A 23,495-nucleotide genomic window follows, 5' to 3' on the forward strand; every position below is an offset into this window, starting at 1 on the left:
ATTACTATCCCGATTGGAGATAGTAACTCGAACTCAAGATTTTTATGAATCTCTACGTTTTAGATACATCTGAGTTCGAAAAACACATTTTAAAAAATGTCCGTCTACCTATCTGTTACAAAGGTAATTCAAAAACGCTTTGAACTAGATGGTTGAAATTTGGTATACGGTCTTAATAAAAAATTTGGAGATTTCTATCACATTTTGAGTAAAATCTGTTCAGAGGAAATGCGTCTGTCTATCTATTCGAATATAGCACAATAACTGCAAAACGAAAAGAGCTAGATGGATAAAATTCGGTATGTAGATTTAACAACAATATTGTAGACACCTGTACAACTTTTAACCAAATTGAACTGTGGGCTGATTATCTGTCTATCTGTACTTTCAAAAACATATAAACAGGATAACGCCAAATGCAGTGACTAAAATATATTATATTTGGCATGAGAATTTATGACTACAAGTGCTATTTTATATCAAACTTTTGTTTCAATCGGTTGAGTAAAAGCTTTCATTTGATTTTTAATACTATTAACGCATGCCAGGGATTAATCGCCAAATAATTCGCCAAAGATAATACGAGAGATTTCGAAAAACTGTAAACCAGCCAAAAGTTAATATTTAATAACTATTGTACGCCAATGCATGCAAGGAGTTCTCTGGCACGACAAGTTTATTAGAGAGTACGCGAGAAAGTTTCGGGGAGATCATTCCAGCTGGTTTTTCATGCCGATATGAAAGAAACTTGACCATGAGCTTTTTGTAAAAAAAAATTGTGTAACTTTGTGATCTCATCATCTTTTTTCTGTTCAACTAATGCATGCATGGATTCCTTTTCCTTTATCTTGTCTAAAATATTAGAGAATCTTTAAATATATACCAGACATTCAGAAATTCAACCTCCTTCTCGTCCAAATGATTTGGTCTTTTATTGGGTTTGAAATGAAATGGTCACTGGAGTTTTTATGCAAAATAGCAAAGATTTTAATGAAATGAGTGCATTTATATTTATCAATATGTCTTTGTGCATAAAATTTCATACAAAATATGTTTAGATTTAGTGGCTCTTCTAAAAGCTATGTAATTTAGAGAATATATAATAATCTACTTTGTAAAATAAAACCAGCAGAACTTATCTTCCCAAAACATTCAAATAGTATGATATATATATATATATATATATAAATTTCAATCCTAATTAATTTCCTAATTTTTATCTTCATTTAGCCCATATTAACCATGTTAAAATGTCCTCTTATTTCTTTACGATTCCTCTTTTTACTTAATTAATGCTACACGATCTCTTTAAAAATGCTTATTTCTGCGTTTTCTCACGCTCTGAGTGAAGGTATAAAAATCCTTATTGCTTAGCACATTCTTTTAAAGATTCCTAAAATTCCCCAAACTATATCGACACGTGGCAAAGAAATCCATATAACAATCTCATGATAAAATGATTGAAGGGAAAATTTTCTGTTTCTTTTGCTCTTATGTTGCGATGTAGACTGACGTATTTCTTACACTTAATCTTATACATAAATAATGCCTCCCGGAATGGAATAAATCGAGTTTAAAAATTCAAAAATGTCTTCCCTTCGACCACGCAACATATATATATATATATATATATATATATATATATATATATATATATATATATATATATATATATATATATATATATATATATATATATATATATATATATATATAATATTTCTCGTAAAAAGACGTTTTTTACCTTCCTATAAAATTGCGAACCATGGGCAAAGTCGCGAACGCCCCAAATGCTCTCATTTTTATTTTCAGAGCCCATACATGAGAATTGTATGCTTATTAATAAAGCAAAGAAAGCCAGTGTTTGTATATTCGCAATGGGCGAATAATAATTACGAAAAAAATCTATTAGTATGCGCTCCTTCGCACCTTTCTTAGTATTTAATCGTTGGTATGCGTTTAATATACAATCAAGAGAAAATCAAATGTGCGTTTCAGAAACTGTTTCTGCGCCTGAGTGAAACCACAGTTGCAATCACAGGTCCACTGATCGAATTTCGAGCTATCACATTCACATGCATGCGAAAAGTAAAAACTGGCAGACGTTCCACCCCTTGTCGGATTTTATTCAAAATTTGATAAGGATCTACTCTTTAGGTGGTAAATTTGTGGGTCGAATTTTACTCCTTTTGCTCTTTTCACTTTGTATTTATCATGTTATATTCTGGCAGCCGTACAGACTGACTTACTCAGAATAGAATTTGCTCAACATTAGATAAAATCTGCAAATTTATTGCAAAGACCGTATAACGAATTTCATCTATAAGTTCATTAAAGCGTTTTTGATTTAACCAGTTCACAGACAGACAGACAGATATCATTCCAAAACCATGCTTTCGGATTCGGAGGGGGGGGGGGGTCTGAAACTTAAAGATTCGACAAAATGTAGTGTTCGAATTTTTTGACAATTACAATACTTTATCTTTATAAACTTCGTATATGAGAAAGGGTGAAATAATTTCGCATTATGATCCTCTTTTTTCCTAATTAAAGATTTGTCCAACCGCTATACATATTATTAAGAAACAAAGAAGTGTGCGAAAAGTTGATAAAAGTTGACCTAAAGACTGAAGAAACCAATCTATGGGGGCAAAACACATACGAGTTCAATTGTATGTTAACCAGTATTAACAATATTGTTAACCCAGTATTATGAAGAATTAAAAAAAAAAAAAAAAGGATATTGTGTCTAGAACTATGCAGTATACTAAAAAAAAAAAAAAAAAAAAAATGCCTGTTGACGGACAAAGTATAAACTTCCTTCGGAGTTGGTAAACTATTGATAGTGACAGGGGCGAATACATACACATATACATAATGGTTCGATTTCTATTTATATTCGTTCGCTAAGCCACTGGAATACCACACTGAAAAAATAATTATTAGTTAACACTTGTTAAAGAAAATGGAGAATCGCTGTACATATCGCACTACCATGTCACCGGATCTCTATGAGAAACAATCTATTTGATTCTAAATGTAACAGCTGAGTATAAATGAGTCATTCGAACTTCTTGAAATTGTTTTGACTTCATTGTATTAATGAGAATGCATTGACGTCAAAGAGAGCAACACTAACAAATGAAAAGATTGCGTCTGGTTCCAAAAATAAAACGCGAATGATGCCCGAGTCTTAGTTGAATTTCATTTGTGGTGCAGATGGTATTATTAAGAAAAAAAGAAATTGTAGGGAAGGGGGTTAAGGAAAAAATAAAATTTCCGTAAACATGTTTATTAGTCCAGAAATATGAAGTTATTATAACCTAGAATCAGAGGACTGTTGGACTAAAATAAATGTCGGAAAATAGCAATTTGAAAAACGCTTTTTGAGATACAAGTCTATGTTTTCAATAAACCCATGTAAATATGCATAAATTATATCTGAAATAATGCTACGAATATTAAATATGAAATAAACAAGTATGAAGCGGCCAGTTGTTTATCCAGTAACAAGGCTACTAACATCCGTATATAGCGACGAGTTTCCCTTTTAACTTTTTAAATTTAGGTTAGATTTTTCGTTTAGAATGTTTCAGTTCGACTTACTTCACAGATGGAACCAGAAAAACGTAATTGCACATGATGTACGTTATGCTGCTGCCTCATTTTATTTTTCGTGCCCTCGGATGAGCAACAGATTTTAAATAAATTAGATTTTCAATTATTAAAATATTCTTTTATTTGTGTATGTGAAATTAGATATTCTTTATATTAATTATTTCCCGCCATTTAGACTTTAATTTCAAATTCATTGTTTTAAATTCTAGTCATTGTATCTACAGCTGCACTTGCATCTATTTTTTCTGTGTTTTTAAAAAAAGCGAAGTACCTATGTTGCTAAGTTCACAGAGTTTTTATATTCAGTCATTAGAAATTTTAACCTCAGCCTTAATTAATTGTCATTCTGAAGAATTCAGATAAAAATATATATGTAAACATATTTTAGCAATTACGTGGCAGAATAGAAGAAGCTTTTGAAATTTTAAACTTCGATTTATTTCATCACGAGAGGCATATTATGCACAAGGAGGAAGCGATGAGATACGTCAGTCTACATCGCGATACAAGAGCAGAAGAGACCAACATTTTCCTCCTCAGTGATTTCAAAATGACATTTTGATAGGAATTTCTTTCTCACGTGTAGACTTAGGGAAGGGAAATTGAGGTATCTTTAAAAGAATGGAGCAAACATTAAAGATTTTTATCCCTTCACTCGGAACGTGAAAACCTGCTGAATTCAGCAGTTTCGCAGAGCACATGTTGGATTAATTAAATTAAAAAGTGGAAACTTGATCAGGAAATAAGAGACCAATTTAAAATGAAGTTAATATGAGTAAAATTAAGAAATCCATTAAGATTTAAATTAGATTAAGATATATATATATATATATATATATATATTGACTACTTACAATTGGTCATGGAAGAAATATGGAGTTTCAGAGCTTTTTAGTAGATTTTTTAAGAGATTGAATTTTAACTTAAAAATTTAATAATATCTAGGGGAAACAACTTAAAAGCGATTTTGCTGAGATACTTAATAATTTCTCACTCACTATCTCTTTTTTAAAAGAAAATATCTATACTAATTGGGATCTTTACCAAAAAAAAAAAAAAGAAAGAAAAGAAAAAAGAAAGAAAGAAAGCTAAGTCCTAATGACTAGAAATCAAAAATTCTTCAATGATCGAAGAAGAATTTGCAGATGGCTCTTATTAAAAATTATTTTTGGAGAAAAAGAATTAACAGACATTGTTAATTTATGATTAAGATTATGTTTGTTCTCCTAAGTTTATTCTACGAGTTGAATATTTCATACAGTACAAAGATAATGTTATTAATGTACTCTCTTCATTGCAGGAGTCGTCTAGTTCAAATTTATTTAGAAGGGCAGGAGTAATAACATTCCGGATAATTACACCTGTTATTTTTAAGTCTTCTTTTTTATTTTTAAGCCATAGAATAAAGAATAGAATAGAAGGAATTTCCCTTACAGTTACTTACTATTTTAATAAATTTGGTATTTATGTATTAAAGCAAGGTTTTCTGCCAAAATGTGGTTATATCTTCAATTAAAACTGCAATTATTTCAAAGTACGGGTCTGAATTCTTTGTGAGAGAATCCGCTTTATATTCCAAAAAATATTGAATGCCTTAAATTTCAAACCGATACCATTTTTTGATTTAGATTTAATCAAATTAATTATTTTTAAGCTACTCTATTTTAGCACTTTACAATGATTTGAAACTTTTCCCGAGGCTTGAGGGACAGAAAAGGACAATCAGCAATAGTAAATTCGTGTTATATGTCGGGATAGCCTGGTTGGTAGGGCGCCGGATTCGAATCTCTTGGGTTGTGAGTTCGAAGACTTTCCATGTGAGGTGGTGGCTGGATCACGTATAAATCTGTCGTGGTCACAAAGTCCTCCATGTCGGGAATAAAACCATTAGGGGTACTAGATCAGAGGTGAGCGTTCTCTGGTTCAGGTCTAAATTACGATCTGTTGTAGAATGAATGAAGTCCGCCACGCGAGTAGCTAAGATGTACTCGTGGCGCTAGATGGCGCTACTGACAAATACGAGACGTAAAAATGTTGGCTTAAATTTGCTAACTTACTCAGCGTGTTTGTCTATGACAAGTGCCATCAGAAACAATTACAACAACAAATTTTTTTTCTAACACTGAAAGGTCATCAATGGTTTAAATGATCGTTAAAGATTCACTCGTAAAGAGGAAATTAATGAACTGACTTCAATAAAAGAAAGATTACAACAATTTAACTAAAGAAGGAAAACACCAACAATTTCGTTAATAATTAGAAGAATTACTAACAGAATTACTAAAACAGAATTCCGACAGATTCTGTGGTACCTGAAATAAAATAATCTTAGAAATCAGAGGTTTGAATTGCTATTATTAAAAAGGATATATACATTTTTTTTAAAATTTTGAAATGGTGTGAAATTGGTTTTTATACAATAATATTTTCGGAAGTGTTCGCAGAACATTCTAAAATGTCACTTAATTTTTAATCAATTAAAATTCTAATTAAATTTCAAAAAATTCTTTCGAGATGCATTTTTCCACTTTCCAAAGTATCTATGTGCCAAATTTGATAGCTGTCGATCAAATAGTCTGATCTGTAGTACTTCAATACAGAGCTTTTCAATACTTCAAAATCTTTATAATCCCTCAAACATATGGGGAAGAATACATTCGCTAAATTTCTGACGAATACGATGTTCAGTAATCTTTTAGATATAAGAATAAGGCATTGAAATTCTTAATACTTGTTCACATTCAGAAATCGCCTCATCAAAATGATCTGTCAGCTTATTCTCTAAGTTTTTAAAAGGTACTTCGATGCAATCTAAGTATAAAAGACTTGATTCAAAATTTACATCTACATCTAATACAAATTTGGATTTAATAGCAGAACTCTTTAATTTTCGTGTAGAAGACAAACTATCGTGTAGAAGACAAGATTTCGTTCCGTCACTGTTCATTAAGATTCATTCTAGCGCATTATTAATTTCGATAGATCTATCTAGAGAACTTTTGAATTGTTATATACGTTTTGCAGACCACACTGTCTTAAGTGTGAAGTGTCCACATTGTCTCAAGTGTAAGAGTCCCATTTGGCATTGAGCAAATTGGTAACCGGACCAGTCTGCGATTGGTTTCATTTGAAGTGATCATATAATCCCATTACATTTTTGATATCTTGATTCTGATCCTTTGTACTGATTAAAAAACCTCTGATTTTTAACAAAAAGTCCTAGCTGATTCTTTATTTATTGAAAGTAAAATAAATTGATGTTAGAAAGTGAAAGAAAAGTATATGAAATTAAAAGAAGTAAAATAAAACTAGCTGATCATGTGTAGATATAAAACATACTTTAGGATTTTTTTTTACCATGAATAGGATATGTCAAAATAATTATGTTAAGTAAATTATCAAGAAGTTTGGTGAGCAACATTTACATTACAGATAACTGAATTTTACCTTTATCTGAATATTGACATTTTAATTTTCATGAACTAAAAGAAAAAACAACGGTAAAAAATTAGAAGAAAATGATATATTTAATTTCCTCATGTATTTAAAAGCTATCATTTCTTAACTTCCATAATTAACTGCGAGTTACATCGCTTAATCCTTTACTTAAAATCTTTTTTTTTTTTTTTTACATTTTAAATGCAAAACAAATAGATAAAGGTTGAGCATATAATTATCATAATAAGTTTGTGTAATAGCCCTGGCCCAGTGGAAAGATGTCGCTTACAAGCCGGAAGGATGCAGGTTCGAGTTTCATCTTAAGTAAAAAAAAATAGAATATTAGCAATTGTGCTTAAAAATAGTAATAAACAAAATCATTAAAAATAATTTTTCCAAACTCAAATCAATTATTAGAATCAATTTTTACAATATTTATACCATTAGTGTACACCAAGAAAAGTATATATTGTACGATATTGGAACCAGTGCTGACCAATATAAAATTCTTATATTTTGCATTGTTTTGTCATTATGAAACAACACGGTACATTTCTCTCTCTCCCCCCCTCGCATTTTTTTTTTTTTTTTTACAATATTGAGTGTTATTTGGGATAAGTGGTGACCTGGAAAACTTGGGTATTAGCAGGAAAACTTTTATTAATGTAAATTTCCAAATAATCTGATTTAATTTCGATACTTCTGCTCTAAATCCAAATCTTCTTTTGTATGTCATGAATTGAATTCTTTAGGGGATTAACGTACCTTCAAATTTTGATTAAACTATAAATATTTGTGCAACTGATTTTCATTCCAGAATTAAGATTAGAATTATTTCTTGTATTTGACTCAGTTTACTTCATGTGTTCAATTATGTCTGATTTTATTAGCGGTTTTTTTTTGGTTACATTTTTTTTGTATCATTTTAGATGTAAGAAAAGTTAAGTATTGGAACGTACGTTTAAGTTCACCAGGCAAGATTTAAAATCTTTTAAGGAAAATGATCCGAAATATGACATTTAAAGTAAAGTATTTCTGTGATGGCGTATCCATGTCCTTCTAAATTAAAGCCGCTTTTGAAACACCGTTACGTTTAAATTTTTAGCGTGGAATTGCCTGCTATCGAGCCACTTACAGCATACTCTCGGATCTTGCAAAAGTGATTGCAACTCTAGTTTAACAATTATGAGGTGTTTCCTATTAGCACAAAATACCGAATGATATCGTTATAATATCTTCAAGATATATTGAACGACATTATCAGAATATATCAAAACATCGTGAAGATTCCAATAATATCTTGTGTTAATAGGACCTCTAGTGGCAATGAGATTAACTAAAAAAAACAAAAACAACAACCACAAAAAAACTCAGAATACAAATAAATTGCAAATATTATACTATATTTAATAAAATCAATTGTTTTAATTTTAACATAACTACATATCCATTTTGTGATACCATCTGCTTTTGTTTCATTCAGGATATGAGATTGTGTTATCTGATTTTGGGTATTGAAATGGGCTTTTACCGGATGACTGACATTTTTTTAATTGTTCTGGATACCACGATTTCAGTTACATGATATTCAATTTAAATTTGAATCTTAAGTAAAATGAACATTTCATTTCCGAAATTTAGATTTTTCGGATAGGATTATTTGTTCATTGATGCTTGACCTTACTAGTGAAAAGCTCGCATAAGTTCTGAGGAGACTAAATTTAAAACTAAAGAAAAAGTCTTCTTTAAAATGCATTTCTGAAACACTATTTCCTTGAGTCTATATTAAATTTAATGATATTGAATCGATTATGTTGATTATTTGACAATTAAAAAAAAATATTACAAACGAAATAAGTTCGATAGAAAAAAAAAATGTAAAATGTATGTTTATAACATCTCAACCCAGAAATAAACTTGCGTCTGTCGTGAAATAAAAATAAGATATTAAAGTTTTGTAAATTATTTTTGAAAATTAAATTAAATCACCTTTTTTTAGTTTAACAATTATTTATATTTTTTATAAAATTATTATGCTAACATAAATCAATTAAAAAAATTACGAGATGCCACGCTTGTGGAAAAAAATTTGCAAACTCATTAGGTTTGTTTATATTATAAATCTTTAATTATAGGTTGATACTTCTGATTTAAAATTGTAGTTAGATTAAAACCGTTATCTGTTTTATTTTGAAGTAATTTTATTTTTATGCTTATGTGCACATAATTTTGTATAAATTAATTTTCCAATAACCGTATATTTCATGCAATCGTTAATTCTTTTTTGCCTTTGATCTCTCATGTCAACTGATTTTCTAAAATTATTTATTTTACTGGAAAAATATTGCATTGAGTTTTAATTCGATAGATGAGAGGGTGCGTTTTTTTAAAAAGAAAATTAGCTTATTATTTAAGCATGAGAATGAATAAAAATCAATTTCGCAAAAACTTATTATTATTATTTTTTATTTATATGTGATAAAGTAATATTTTTCTCATCTTGGTATTTTTGGAATAATGGCACTGTTTCAGATGTTAAGATTGTATTTTGATAGCTTGAATTTTGGATAAGTGCATTAATGTTTCTCATTTCTGCTTTATTAAAATAACTAACCTTTTTATTGAATAAAAATTCAAAGTCCATTAAGTATTTCATTACTTTTACATAGAGCATGAAAACTGTTTCTAAAAAAATATTCTAATATTAAAAACAAAAGTTTTCTTAACTTTTTGATTTTTCGATTTCATTCTGTTACTTGTTAATTTGGTTTTCCATCTCCACTGTCATGTTTATGAAATCGTTTTTTTGAATTATCAAAAGTACCTATAAGTATCCTTTTTTTATGTATGAACTTTTTGTAACTGTCACCAGTATATTTTCTTTTTAAAGAATTATTTTAATGTCCATGTTTTCAATAAATATTTAATAGCATCTTATATACATAGATTTTCTTCCAGTAACTTTTATGATATGATATTATTTTTTTGATTAGATAATTTTAATATTTTCGTGCATAAAGTTAAAGTTTTCAACATAGTAACTTTTTCAACATAGCTGTTCTTTGTTTTTCATTTGATTTATTTTTAAAATCAATTTCAATAGTGTTATATTTTGCATGTATTTATAACTTCAAGCTTTACTTTATTACATAATAAATTATATCAGTTGTTTAAATTCAATCATTTTTCTGTTACATTTTTGCTTGATGAATACTTTTTAACAATTATTGCTTATAAACAATTGCTTAAATTTTAATGAGTATTAAAATTCCTATTAAAAGTATTCCAGATAATATAATTTTAATGACAATTTAATTGAATTGTACTGATTTGTATTCAATTATGATGTGACCGTAAAATGAAGTAATAGAATTTTCTGTTGCATTTTTTAAAAAACTAGTTTCTTTAGGTATTAAAAGAGTGAGTGATGTAATGGAAATTTAAGATTATATTTATTTAGAAGTAAGTGACAGGTATACTTATTTGCAGAATATAAGGCACATTGATTCATAATTGTGATTTAATGTATTAAATGAATTTATCTTTGTTAGAAAGAATTAAAAAAAACTGTATTCTAATGGAATAAGAATTCACCTATTGCACCAGTCTGAAAATAATTTTTTACTTTTATGTCACAGTAAAATGAAAAGTAATTTGTGCCAACTTACCCTAAAATATTTAAAAAAATATAAGCCAAAAGTGACACATTTATTTTTTCAGCAAAAGATTATATTATAATACAATCGCCACAACCTGGTGAACACAACTTTATATATAGATATTATAATCAACAAATACAAAACTTCTAAAAAAGAATGTTTACATTCTGATCAAATAATACAAAAGAAAAAAAAAGAAAAAGAAACAGACTAACAATAGCTACAAATTAAAAAAGAAACAAGAGGGGAGAGGTGAGATCTAAAGAAGAGAGAAAAATAGATTAAAATCCTTTGTAATTTCATTGAAATTAAAAGTATACATTTTTTTTTAGGAATTAGGATGTAATAAAAATGGCTGATGATCAATCTGGAGTAGCCAAACCAGATAAAGAACCTACAGAAACAGAAGATGAGAAAGTATCCATTTCATACAACCATCAGTTAGCATCGACTTCTAGGCTTTCCGTGGGAGATGCTGAAACCTACGGAAAGGAAGGCTCAACAAAAGTGCAGCAGGCTGTGTTTCATAGGTCCATCTCATGTGATGCTGTTGTCCCCAGTACTACAGATCCGGTGGAGTCTCCTTCAAAAACATTTGAAGCTCCTTTTGGCATTGACAGGATTGCACCACCCACCGGAGCTAAGAGAGCAAGGGGTCGACCTCGTAAAGAATTTACGCGACCACCGAAACATCACCTGACGCAAAATGTTTCAGCAAAAACGTATGTTTATTTGCTTTTTCTTATTATAAGAGCTAAAAAAGTTTTGTAAAATTATTTAAATGTAGAATATTAAAATACAACTGGTTTAATTTCATAATTTTATCAGAAACCATTTTATAAAAATATATTTTTTTTTGTATAACTTTTTAAAGGCTTTTCTTGTTCATATTTTATTTATTTATTTGTAGTTCATTTTGGCAGAAAATTTCTTTACCTCAGCGAAATTAAAAAAAATTCCATATATGTAGTACTGTTGTTGAAAAGTATCTGTGATTATTATTGTGTAATCTTATTGATATTTAGGTATTTCTGTCTGTGAGAATACTTTATTCTTTTTTGCCTTTTGTGAATTTTTTATCATCTATATAAACATTTTATAATTATTTTTTAATGTTACACTGAATTTATATTGCATTTTTTTTTTTATGCTGTCTAAGGGTCTATATTAAATAAACTCTTTTGCATACGAAATTATATTCAAGTTTAATTGCATTCAGAATTTTAAATCTTATATGAGTAGAATGAGTTTGTTTTTAAATAAAAATTTTACATAATTATTTTTCTAGAATAATTGTTTTTTTTTAAACATATTTTTAATCTCTTAAAAATAATGTATGCATTTATGATAATTAAAAGTAATTTGGTCTTGTAAGTGGTTAAATGAACAGTAATGCTATTCATAATGTTTTATATGTATAGGTCTATTTGTACTGTTCATATGTTTTGTACTATTGTATTGTAAAATTATATCAGCAAATTTGAATTTCATAATCTTAGGATAAATGGGCTTTTGTTCACTATTTGATATAATCCTCAAAATTACCTCTTCAGTGTTATGTCCTCTGATAATAATTTTAATTTCATCTAAAATAAAAACTGGTAGGCTTTTTAAAATTGAGAATTATCGTACTACTTTGAGAGTCAAGGATGCTGTAATATATTAGCTTTTCTCTCACAATGGAGCAAATTGATTAACAAGAAACTAACAATTATGTTAAATATCATGTCAAATGGTAATATAGGTTCCATTTTATCATATTGTATTGTTATATGTACTTTATGCTTGTTTATTGAAATTATTTAATATAATTTGACTTGATTGACTTTTTTGACTTGACTTTTTTTTTTTTTTGCAGTATGAGAGGACGTGGAAGGCCTAGAAGAGATGATATTCTGCATCATAAAATGTATGATTATTTTTCAAATATAAATATTCAAGTAATTTGTTTTTTTAAAAATGGATATTATCTGTTTTAGAATGAAAAGATCAGATTGCTTGGAAAAAAAAAAAAAAAAAAAAACTGCATATCATTTTAGTAATATTTTATAGATTTGCTATGATGGCATTTTTAATCTCATTTTATGCTGTCATAAACATTTCTTCCCTTCTTTTCTAAAAAAAATTATAATTTTTAGTATATATATATATATCACATTTTTTTTACTGTATTTTGATACACTTTATTATGTTATGCTATTCGTATTCATTATGGTTTCAAGTGCATGCAATTGTAATGATTTGGAGTTAAGGATGTGAAAATCTGTACTTAATTAGAATATAAAAATGTTTTAGCAGAATCTATGTTTTATAGCTAATGTTTCTTTAGATTATAAAAAGTTTCTGTGATAATAATATTTCTGAAACAATGATTAGTGAAGTATTTTTTGACATATGCAATCAACAGCTGTTTTTACATATAATATTTTTAAAATGTTACTTTCTACTGTATATATATATATATTTTAAAGATTAAGGAGTGCAAAATCGATCCCATTTTTTAAAAATCAAATATACTTTTTTTTTAAAGAAAAAGTATATTTATTGACATATACTTATAAGAGCTAATTTTATTCTTTTGTACTGTTATAATATAAAAGTATTAATGAAATGTCACTGTTAGTGGGTATATTTATATTAGCAACAATATTTTTTTTTATGTATGTCTCTATTTCAAAGTAAAATTCTTTTCTTTGTATTAATAATAGGAAATCCTTATATTATTTCAAATTTTTTTTTTGTCATTAATAAATTAATTAATATTTTAGCTTTCCTGGACGTCCTCGCTTTAGAGGTAAAAAATTTCCGTATTTTCCGTTGGCTCATCCATCTCAAAAAATTCAAGATGCTCAGCTTAATAAAGATCTGTATGAAGATGTTAATACAAGTTTAAAAGCTGGTTAGTTTCCTTATTTATACATTCCTTTATCTCGAAGATATTCTTTTGAATAATATAATTTATAGTTATAATTTAGATCATTCCTTTCCTAATTATTGTTCTAATTAAATCATAATATATTATTTCTCTATTGAAATTGGTTATTCTACTTGTAAATTATTTTATTCTTTTTGGTACATTAAAGTTCAGTATTTCAGTAGAAATTGATATGAACACAATCTAAAGTTTTAAATTTAGCTTATTTTATGTAATATATTTCGATTTTCACTTGTACAATAAATTGATATGAAATTTATAGCCGTGAAGTAAAAATTGAGCTGATCATATAAGTTATGAATATATAAAAAAATGTATTCTTTTTTTCTATAAATAATCATTTTTTTATAATTGTTATATATTTTTAATCGTACAGTTGATTATACTTATATAAGGTTTTTTTTGTTGATATATTAATAATATGAAATTGTGATGCAAATTTTATAATATTTATAATATAAATATTATGAAACTCCACTTTTGTATACTACTAGGACTGCTTATATATATACTATATGTGAAAAACATTCATGATTTCTTTTCATGTAATTAATTATTTATTAAAGACAATTTTTATAATAACTTTTAATTTATTATACATGACTTCCTGAAAATTTCAATCTTTTTTCCTTTCAGGTGCAGCACTGCAAGAAAAAATATTGACATCTGCGAATGCTCTTCCTGATAATGAATTAAAGTATGTACATATTTCATGAAATTTTTAAATATTTGTAGTTACCAATTATCTTTGCTTTTAAAAAATTCATAAAATTATTCATATAACTGTTCATGAACACATAAAACTATTCCTTATTCTGTTCTTACTTGTTGATTTATTTGTTTACTAATTCTTTTGGATGCATATTATGCATTGATTTGCCATAAACAAGTTCTGATATTTTTGTATATTTTAATTTCAGAATTGAGCATTTTTGTGCACTGTGCAATCTTTCTGAAACATCTGTTCTTGGTCAAGGTAAACTTACTCATTTTAAACCCAGTGAAGATTTTAATTGTTTTGAAAGCATGGAACAAAAATCAAAAAGTATGGAGAAGACTGTTGAAGTGTCCACTGAATCTGGAAGTGAATTGAAGCTTTTTTTTAGAAAGCAGAAAGCATTAGAATCCAACAGGTAAATTTTATGTAGTACAAGTTTTATTTTGTATTTTAATGTTATATTTTTATTCAGGAGGCATTATTAATGTTAGTAAACTAAACTGCAGTAACTTTTTTTATAGAATTGCTGTTTAATCTGATCTATTATTTTCTATTATATCATACATATATATTTACAGTGAACAAATAAAGATCCAGAGATCGAAATCACTGCAAGGTTTTCCTGGAAAACCAAGTATTATAAGTGATGTATTTCAAGAGTTAGAAGCTACTGGTTTTAAATCTCCTCCTGGAAGTAATGATATTTTTGAACCGTCAGGTAAATATGTTTTTTTTACTCCTTTGTCTTTGATATCAATTATGCATTTTAAATATATAATTCAGCTTTTAATGTGAATGTAACTCCAGTCTACAAAAAGTGCCCTTTAAATTTATTATCAGAAATGAAATAAAGTCATTCATGCATTAATGTACATTTTGTTTTGCTTGGTAATTCTTGATCATACTCTATTAACGAATTTTTATAAATGCAAGGAGAAGGATATGATTGTCTGTGGATTTCATTATTTCAGTTTGCATAAAAATTCTAAAATATGTCTCTTATTATACAAATTTTACAAAATATTGGAAATTCATGCATGAAGAAACAGTCTGTTTTGAATCATGTGGAAAATATCCATAATTATCCCCATATTAATTTTATTCAGTGTTGTGTGATATATATATCATATTTAGATTATATTTTAAGTATATCATATTTGAGATCAAAATAAAAGGAACTTGGATATTAATGAAAAACTGAATTGCAATTATTATTTATTAAACAGTCAAACTGTGTTTTTAATAATTATTTGTATTTCTTTTAAAGATTACGGAACAAGTTAATTTTTAACCAAAACATTTAGTGACAGTTAAGCCTCTAAGCTTCATCATTGCTATGAAAAAATTCAAAATACAAACATTTCTATGTAAAACAAAATTTAATAAATAGCAATTAATACTGTTTTTATTATTATTATTCTTATTTATTTTATTAAAACTTCACCAACTGATTTAGGTATTATTTTAACAATCTTAGCAAATTTTGATGGTTTCATAGTTTCAGATCTCCTCCAACATTTTCTAACACTTTAATACTGCATTTGTTGATATTTTCTCTTTATGCTGCTTCTGCTTTTTGTCCTGCTTTCTAATCTTTTTAAAGTTGAATTTTTCTGACACATGTAAAGATTATAGTTTAAAGACCATACTTGCTACAAAAAAATCTAAAACTAAATTGAATTCAAAGTAAGAATCTCATTTCAAGTTAAGAAAAGAATTTTTAGAATAGAAACTAAGAGTGGTATATGAACTCACGGATAAGTCTTTATTGCTTTTTCATCAATGACTTGCAAACATTTGTTTACTGTTATTGGTTTGCATAACTTTTTTAATAAAATTTTTTGTTTGATTTATAGAAATTTTATTTGAAACATCAAAATCTTTTCTATTAAAAATCCAAAATTTTGGAGAGATTTTTGATTTTAGAAAGTTACAATTCAAATATATATATACAATACAATATACAAAATTTCCATGTTGTATGATGTGCAAATAATTTTATGCTCTCGGAGATTGTTTTTCCTTTCTTCCTCTTATTGTGGTAAAATATATTTTAATATGCTTTTTTTAGGTCTAATAAAATTGAAATTATTTACCTACTTGGAAAAAGAAGGGTTGAAGATAGGGTGTGAAGATCATTTAAAAATTTTAATGTGAAAAATTTATTAGTGGATTATTTTTTTTGGTCATTAGTTATTAAATGATAATCAGTTTATATTATTTTATTCATAGGTGAACTATATACTCATTTTAACTGTGCTGCTTGGTCAGAAGGTGTTTCTAAAACATTTGAGAAAAAACTTTTTAATGTTGACAAAGCAGTTGTTCAAGCAGCTTTTCAGGTATGAAATAGCATTTTAATTTACTTAACTTGTAATTAAAACATTTCCGCCGAATTTTATGATGTATAATTTTTTCCAAAAACCAATTATATGAATTGATTTTTTTAGAAATTATAATCTTATGATATTAAAAGGTTGTTTTTATATTTTATACTTAAATAATAATTTACAATATCCTACTTTTGTAATAAAAATTCAAAAAGAATTTGCAGTTTTGTTAAGTTTAATCTTTTATACTTTAAGAATTTTGTTGGTAGTCTATAGAACTTTTAAGTCTAAAATTACAAAATTTTGTACAAGTTTTTTTATATGCTGGAAGTATGTAATTTAGAACAATTTTCCCAAATTTTAACTGCTAAATTGGTCTTTATAACTACAGGGTGCATAGCATCATGAAAAGTGCTTAAATTTGAAAACCATTTTTAAGCACCTTAAAAGTGCTTAATTTTCAGAAAAGGTCTTTAAAAAGTACTTAATTTTCTTGTGAAGTGAAGAAAGCGTTTTGCTGCATTGTAAAAGTAAAGTTACAATATTTCGAAATTTAAAAGATAATAGAACAAGATATTTATATTTTTAATAGCCTTATGATGATATGAAACTGTGTCCATTAGAAAAATAAACATACACATTAAACATAACTAAAGTAAGATACTTAAAATAATTTAATATCAAACAATTTGGCAGAATCATGGATATGGACATGGACATCTAGATGATTTATCTGAAAGCAAATATAATCACAATTCCTGGCAAATAAGCTAATTGCCTAAAGGCACTTAGTATAATAATTAAATTATATCAAGCTTCTTATGCATTTTAAATTTGGTTTTTTTAATTGTAAGTAGTAGCAATAATACCAATAGATTGGGTAGTAATTTTAGTAGTAATACCAATTGGACACCAAAAATATTAATCTCTATCTGTAACGAAGAAGAAAGCATGTATGCTATAGTCTGTGTATTTTCTGTAAGCAGTTCAAGGTCACATTTTCTACCACGTTACTGGTACCAGACAACCAATAATGAGGTAGAAAATATGACCTTGAACCGCCTGCAGAAAATACACAAACTATAGCGCTCTAAGACCAATTTGATTTGGAATTACCAAAATACATGCAGATATACATGCAAATTATAAATGCATGTATATTTTGGAAAGTATGAATAAGTATCTTGGAGTGATTTTTTTTGAAATTTTAATTAAATTAAAAACTAAGTAAGATTTTATAAAAAGGTAATTTTATGTAATAAATGCAAAAAATATTATTGCAAAAAAACTGATATCTATTCTGTTTTAAAGTTCAAAAAATTATCTTTTTAATTGTGCAAATTTTTCTTCATTTTTAACAATATTTAAAAATATTTATTGCACAATTTTCAGTGAAAGTTGCATTGTAGTGTTGAAATCAAAGCAATTTTCTTTGTTTCATTAAATATTAGAATCTATGATTTTCTTCCATTATTTAAAGCTAAAGGAAAAAAGATTCTATTTAATACTTGAATAGTTTACATCAAGAATAAGAAATATAAGTTATAGTTTTATAAAAATTAGAAGTTAGATGAAATGGAAAGTTATATTTTTAATAGCACTTTGATAGCACAAGATTTGAATCCGTTGATTTATGTATTCATTGAAAAAAAAAAAAAACTGTAAGACTATTAGAATAACTTGTTTTTAATATAATGGCAATTTGATTTTGAAAAATAGTTTGTTTGATAGAATCATGATAATTATGCCCAAGAGATATAATTGAAATTAAATGCAATAAGTATTCCCAATTAACTAGCTGATCTAAAAAGACAGCTAGTCTTAAATAAAACGAACTGAAAATATTTGCTTTGTTTTTTTTACGACATATTTTTAATAATTTTAATGCAAAGAAATCGACTTTGACTAGTTCTAAATAATTTTAGTTGAGTGCATGTAAATTTCTTTATTATATATTTATAAAAATGTACTTATTATGCTTATAATACTAGGTATTATACTTAATTGCTAATAAAATTATCTTTACTTTCCAGAGGTGCAGTAAATGTGATAAGTATGGGGCATCTGTGAAGTGTTGCTTTTCAGAATGTACAAAAATATATCATTATCCTTGTGCCATAGTTTCTGGTGCATTGCAGGTAAAATTAATATGCATTTTATTAAATCATGAAATAGAATTTCTACTTTATTAAACCTCTTCTGTCTGCATTTTATGCTGAGTTTATAAGTGAAAATTATCTTTTATTTTTTATTTTTATAAGTAAATATTTTTTAGACAAGATTGGTGTGCAAGTTTTTCTTTCTAAAAAAAGTACCTTCAAATTTGGCTTTCCACATAGTCTAATAGATTAGATTTGAAATATTGCAGTCTGGTTGAAATTTATAATATGTAATATAAGGAATTGTGCTGTCAAATACATTGTAGTTTTATCTTAAACAGTTATTTAATTTCTTTCATTTTAGCACAGAGTCAATTTGTGGTTTTTTTTTTATATTAAAAAGTTTTCTTAAGTTTTGTCAAAATGTATTAGCACTAAAAAATAGTTAACAATATCTCTGCCACATTTTTTTAGGATCAGATTTCACTAATCTTATTTTGACTCAGTTTGTGCTAAATATTGGGTCACATAACATTTTATTGCATTGCAAATCAGGTAAAAAGTTTTCTGATAAAAAAAAATATTATTGGAAGGAAAATCCCTAGGAATATGAAAGTAGTGACTCAAGATTTCATATATCTGTATTCAGTGGATAATGGTGATGAGCAGTGTTCAGCTTTTCTGAAATCCATTTTTCTATTATCAAAAATAAATAATAAAATAAGAATTATCAAGTTCTGAAATATATGTTATGTTCATCTTCAATATCATTTAAACCAGGTTCACTCTAATTATAAGGCTGCACATAAGCAATGATAATTAATAACTGGATAAAAAGGATCAACATTTGATATTTGAAAATCCTATTCTATTAAACATAAATAAATGAACAAACAGATAAACTTTATTGCCCATACACTTTTAACTTGCATTTAGAAAAATAAGTACAAGTTGATGATTGTTAGAAAAATCAAGAAAAACCATCAAAGGATCTAAGAAAATAATTAGATAAATGCCTGCTACACAATGTAAAATTTTCTACTGCCTGGACTATATTTGGAATGGGTTAGATTGGTGAGATGGGAAGGGGTTAAAAACAATTTAGTTGTTTTATATTTATTGATTTTTGTTGTTGTTTCAGAATGCCAATTGCTTCAAAATAATATGCTCTGTTCATCGAGAACATGCATTTTCCTTTGGTAAGCTTTTTCCCCTCCTTATTTTTTAAAGTGTTGCATAATTTGTTATTTTGTTTTGTTATATTTGGTTGCAATTTAAGTTGTCAATGCATAGAAAATTTTGACTGGCTGTATCATTAATGAATAGTAATAGATATATTTTTGCATGTCTTCTACTTATAAAGGTGTTTTTATGAAATAAATAAATTATTTTAAATATGAAGTTTGATTTTACAGTATATTGAGTGCAATATTAAAAACTATGCTATCCTAATATATCAAATACTTTAAAATATATCAAGTTCTAATTGGAACTAAACAGATTATCTGATGAACCTGTAGCTTTCCCTGAACTGTCAATTTGACTTGTGATTGATTATAACACTAACTGAAATTATTTTACTATCATTAAATTTAGGTATCACTTTCATTTTCAAAAATTTGGAAATTATAGATATAAATATATATGTTTCTCCAATTATCATAGGTGTTTTATGTATGGCATGTCACGAAAGTGGTGATTTATCTCAGTTGTTACTTTGTACAACTTGCGCCAATTACTATCATGGCAACTGCTTGGAACCTCCTATAACACCTTCACCTGATGTTAGAGCTGGTTGGCAATGTTTCGACTGCAAAGTTTGTCAGAACTGCAGGTGATTATAGTCTCCGATAATCTCATAATATTATATGGCTCATAATATGGCTGAATACAGTAAATAAGGATAGCTTAAATTTTGTATAACATATGGATAATACTGTAAGCTTTTTTCGCATATAATATTGCAATATAAAAAAGTTTTGAATTAATTTTCATATTTTTTAAAAAATTAGTTCTATTATTATTTTATTGTCAGTAAACATTATTTTTTAAAAATATTAAGCGTTTTTATTGTGTCTAACATGACTACCAGATATTATTTAAATTAATGATCCATTTGTTCAAATAATTCTGCATTTATTTGAACATACTATTTTAAATTTTTATCATTTTAAGTAACTAGTAAGAGTTATTCTAATATTTTACTTTAATAAATTAGTAATATCAATGCAGAATGTTTTGTCTTTAGAAATGGATTAAATATCATTTATTGGTGTGATACTGCAAAGATAAAGGTTATAATTATAACTATCGAAGTTTTGTTATGAAAGTTTCAACAAATTTTAATGTTGTTTTAAAAACTATGACAGTTTTGTTGGATTTAAATTTATTTTCATTTTTTTTCAGCTTTTGTTTTTAAATGCTAAAATATAATATTATTAAAATTGACTTTTGTTGCATTCTGTCTTTCTTTTTTTAATCTTTAGAAGTCTATTGCAATTCACGGACCTGATATTTTAACTTTACCTAACTTAACTGACTAATACTTTTTTACTTTAACACGGACCTAATATATAAACTTGAGATAATTATCTATTAATGATCTCTGTACGAGAATTTGGCACACTGTTGTAAAGCAAAAGCGTTTTTATGAATTTGATGTCTAAAAAAATTATGGTTTGGGATATTCTTATTCATAATCTTATTTTTGCAGGCTTCCTGAAGAAAGCAATAAAATGCTAGTGTGCAATACTTGCGACAAAGGATACCACATATTCTGTGTTAAACCACCAGTCTCCTCTATTCCTAAGAGTGGTTGGAAGTGTTCAGTAAGTTAATACAAATCGTCAGTAAATTAATACATTTAATTTTATATCAAAAGTTTAAAATTAATAATATAATTAGGAGAAATTAATTACTTTTTGTAAGATTTCTAATATTCTATTATTGAGCTGTAAGATTTTAAATATTTAACAGTGCTCATCATCAAATGTTCTTCAATATATGCTTTAGTAAACGATTCAGTAGTAAAATTGTGTTCTTTAAATATTGAACAACAAATAATTTAATATTGTATTTTGTAGTTTGTGTGATTATAAGCATGCAACAAGTATTTTTAATATGAAATCAAGAAACTCTGTAGTTGTAAAATTTTATTTTTATTCATTATATTTTTAATGCAAACAAGATGCTTTGTTTAAATATTTAATTTAGCTTTTATTAAAAACATTTTAAATATAACTTATATAAATTTTTATAAGTGTGTATTCCTTGCTATATGAAAGAAGGAGGATATTATGAGTCCTTGTTTATTAAAAGAAGTTTGGTGTATTTATGGCAGGAGGATTGTGAGATATTTCTCATTCTAGAAAATCATCATTAAGAAAGTTTGTTTTTCTAACTATATATTTTTAATTTATTTTTTTCTTATGCCATTTCTTAGCATGATTTTTATATATTGCATTTCAAATTACTTTCATTATATGTGGTTTAAATTATTATGTTAACCCTCCATTTTTGTTGATATTTTAAACTTCATTTTTTAGAAAAGAAATTTAAAATGGATATGTTGCAGTTTATGACTTGTAATTAAATATTTATGATCTGAAGAATATTTCAGTTTCGTAATTTTTAATTAATAAAAAGTATGCATTAGTTGTTGAGAAAATAGCTGAAAATGGTAGAGCCCATTGGAAGATTAAATACTTTATATTATTTCTTTATTTAATGAAAAACTCTTCTCAGGCATGCAGAATGTGTGGTGACTGTGGAGCAAGAACCCCAGGGAATGGGCCCAGTTCTAGATGGCATTTAAATTATTCAGTCTGTGACAGTTGCTATCAGCAAAGAAACAAAGGAGTTGCATGTCCTCTTTGTGGCAAAGCGTATCGTCAGTGTAGCCAAAGAAAAGCTATGAGGCATTGCACAATATGCCAGAAGTAAGTTTTTTTTTTAATTAGTAGTGCATGAATATTTCTTATACAGTAGACTCCCGATTATCCGCGGTGCGGATTATCCACGTCTGCCGCACAAAGTTTTTTTTTTTTTTTTTGACTGATTTTTTCTAAAAGGTGCAGTTTTACAGTTATGCTTTTGTAATTACATAATACATTACAGTATTAAAACAGTACATATATATTAATTTTTCTGTGTATCCTTGACGCCTCTCGTAAATACTAAGCACTTTTTTCTTTTCATTAACAAAATGCATTTTAGGTTAGTTTTGAGTGATATACTAAAATATTAAGCGTTAGTTAAACATTTCCTGCTGTTTATTTTTCGTTTTATTGTAAATAAAACAATTTTTCATAGTTGGAATGACGGTTTTTTTTTTTTTTTTTGCTATACCCGTTTTTAGTTTTTTTCCGATTATCCGCGATTTTTGTTATCCGCGGCGGCCGCGCCACCCAATTCCGCGGATAATCGGGAGTGTACTGTATATGAATATCCATTATATGCTTCCAAGAAAAACATATTTACATCAGTTTTAATTATTAATTTGTAAGGTGTGGTGATATCTTGATACACTATTTTATAGCAATTGCTTTGTGTTTGTCTGTAAAGGTTGTTTATAATTTATAATAGTTTTAAGTGTTAAATGATATAATGTTTGAAAATGACAATTAAGCTTAAATTGTTATATTTTTAAGTTCCAGTTTTATTCCAGAGGTTCTAATTTCTTTATATTGCATAACTTAC

General features: G+C 26.9%; 1 protein-coding gene across 8 annotated transcripts in view; it reads left to right on the forward strand.

Annotated features, from left to right (window-relative positions):
- The first annotated feature begins 8,978 nt into the window (after window positions 1–8,978).
- Window positions 8,979–23,495, forward strand: part of LOC129989283 (histone-lysine N-methyltransferase 2C-like) — a 91,812-nt gene continuing 77,295 nt past the window's right edge. For all 8 annotated transcript variants that reach the window (XM_056097705.1, XM_056097709.1, XM_056097711.1 and 5 more), the window contains exons 1-13: window positions 8,979–9,160; window positions 11,048–11,437; window positions 12,574–12,624; window positions 13,484–13,614; window positions 14,287–14,347; window positions 14,571–14,783; window positions 14,947–15,086; window positions 16,601–16,710; window positions 18,732–18,836; window positions 19,939–19,996; window positions 20,463–20,631; window positions 21,511–21,625; window positions 22,542–22,735. In XM_056097705.1, coding sequence (XP_055953680.1) covers window positions 11,067–11,437; window positions 12,574–12,624; window positions 13,484–13,614; window positions 14,287–14,347; window positions 14,571–14,783; window positions 14,947–15,086; window positions 16,601–16,710; window positions 18,732–18,836; window positions 19,939–19,996; window positions 20,463–20,631; window positions 21,511–21,625; window positions 22,542–22,735 — 1,718 coding nt within the window. In that variant the 5' untranslated portion in view covers window positions 8,979–9,160; window positions 11,048–11,066. The remainder of the gene's footprint in view (window positions 9,161–11,047; window positions 11,438–12,573; window positions 12,625–13,483; window positions 13,615–14,286; window positions 14,348–14,570; window positions 14,784–14,946; window positions 15,087–16,600; window positions 16,711–18,731; window positions 18,837–19,938; window positions 19,997–20,462; window positions 20,632–21,510; window positions 21,626–22,541; window positions 22,736–23,495) is intronic.

The sequence above is a fragment of the Argiope bruennichi genome, chromosome 10 (assembly GCF_947563725.1).
Source record: "Argiope bruennichi chromosome 10, qqArgBrue1.1, whole genome shotgun sequence".
NCBI lineage: Eukaryota > Metazoa > Arthropoda > Arachnida > Araneae > Araneidae > Argiope > Argiope bruennichi.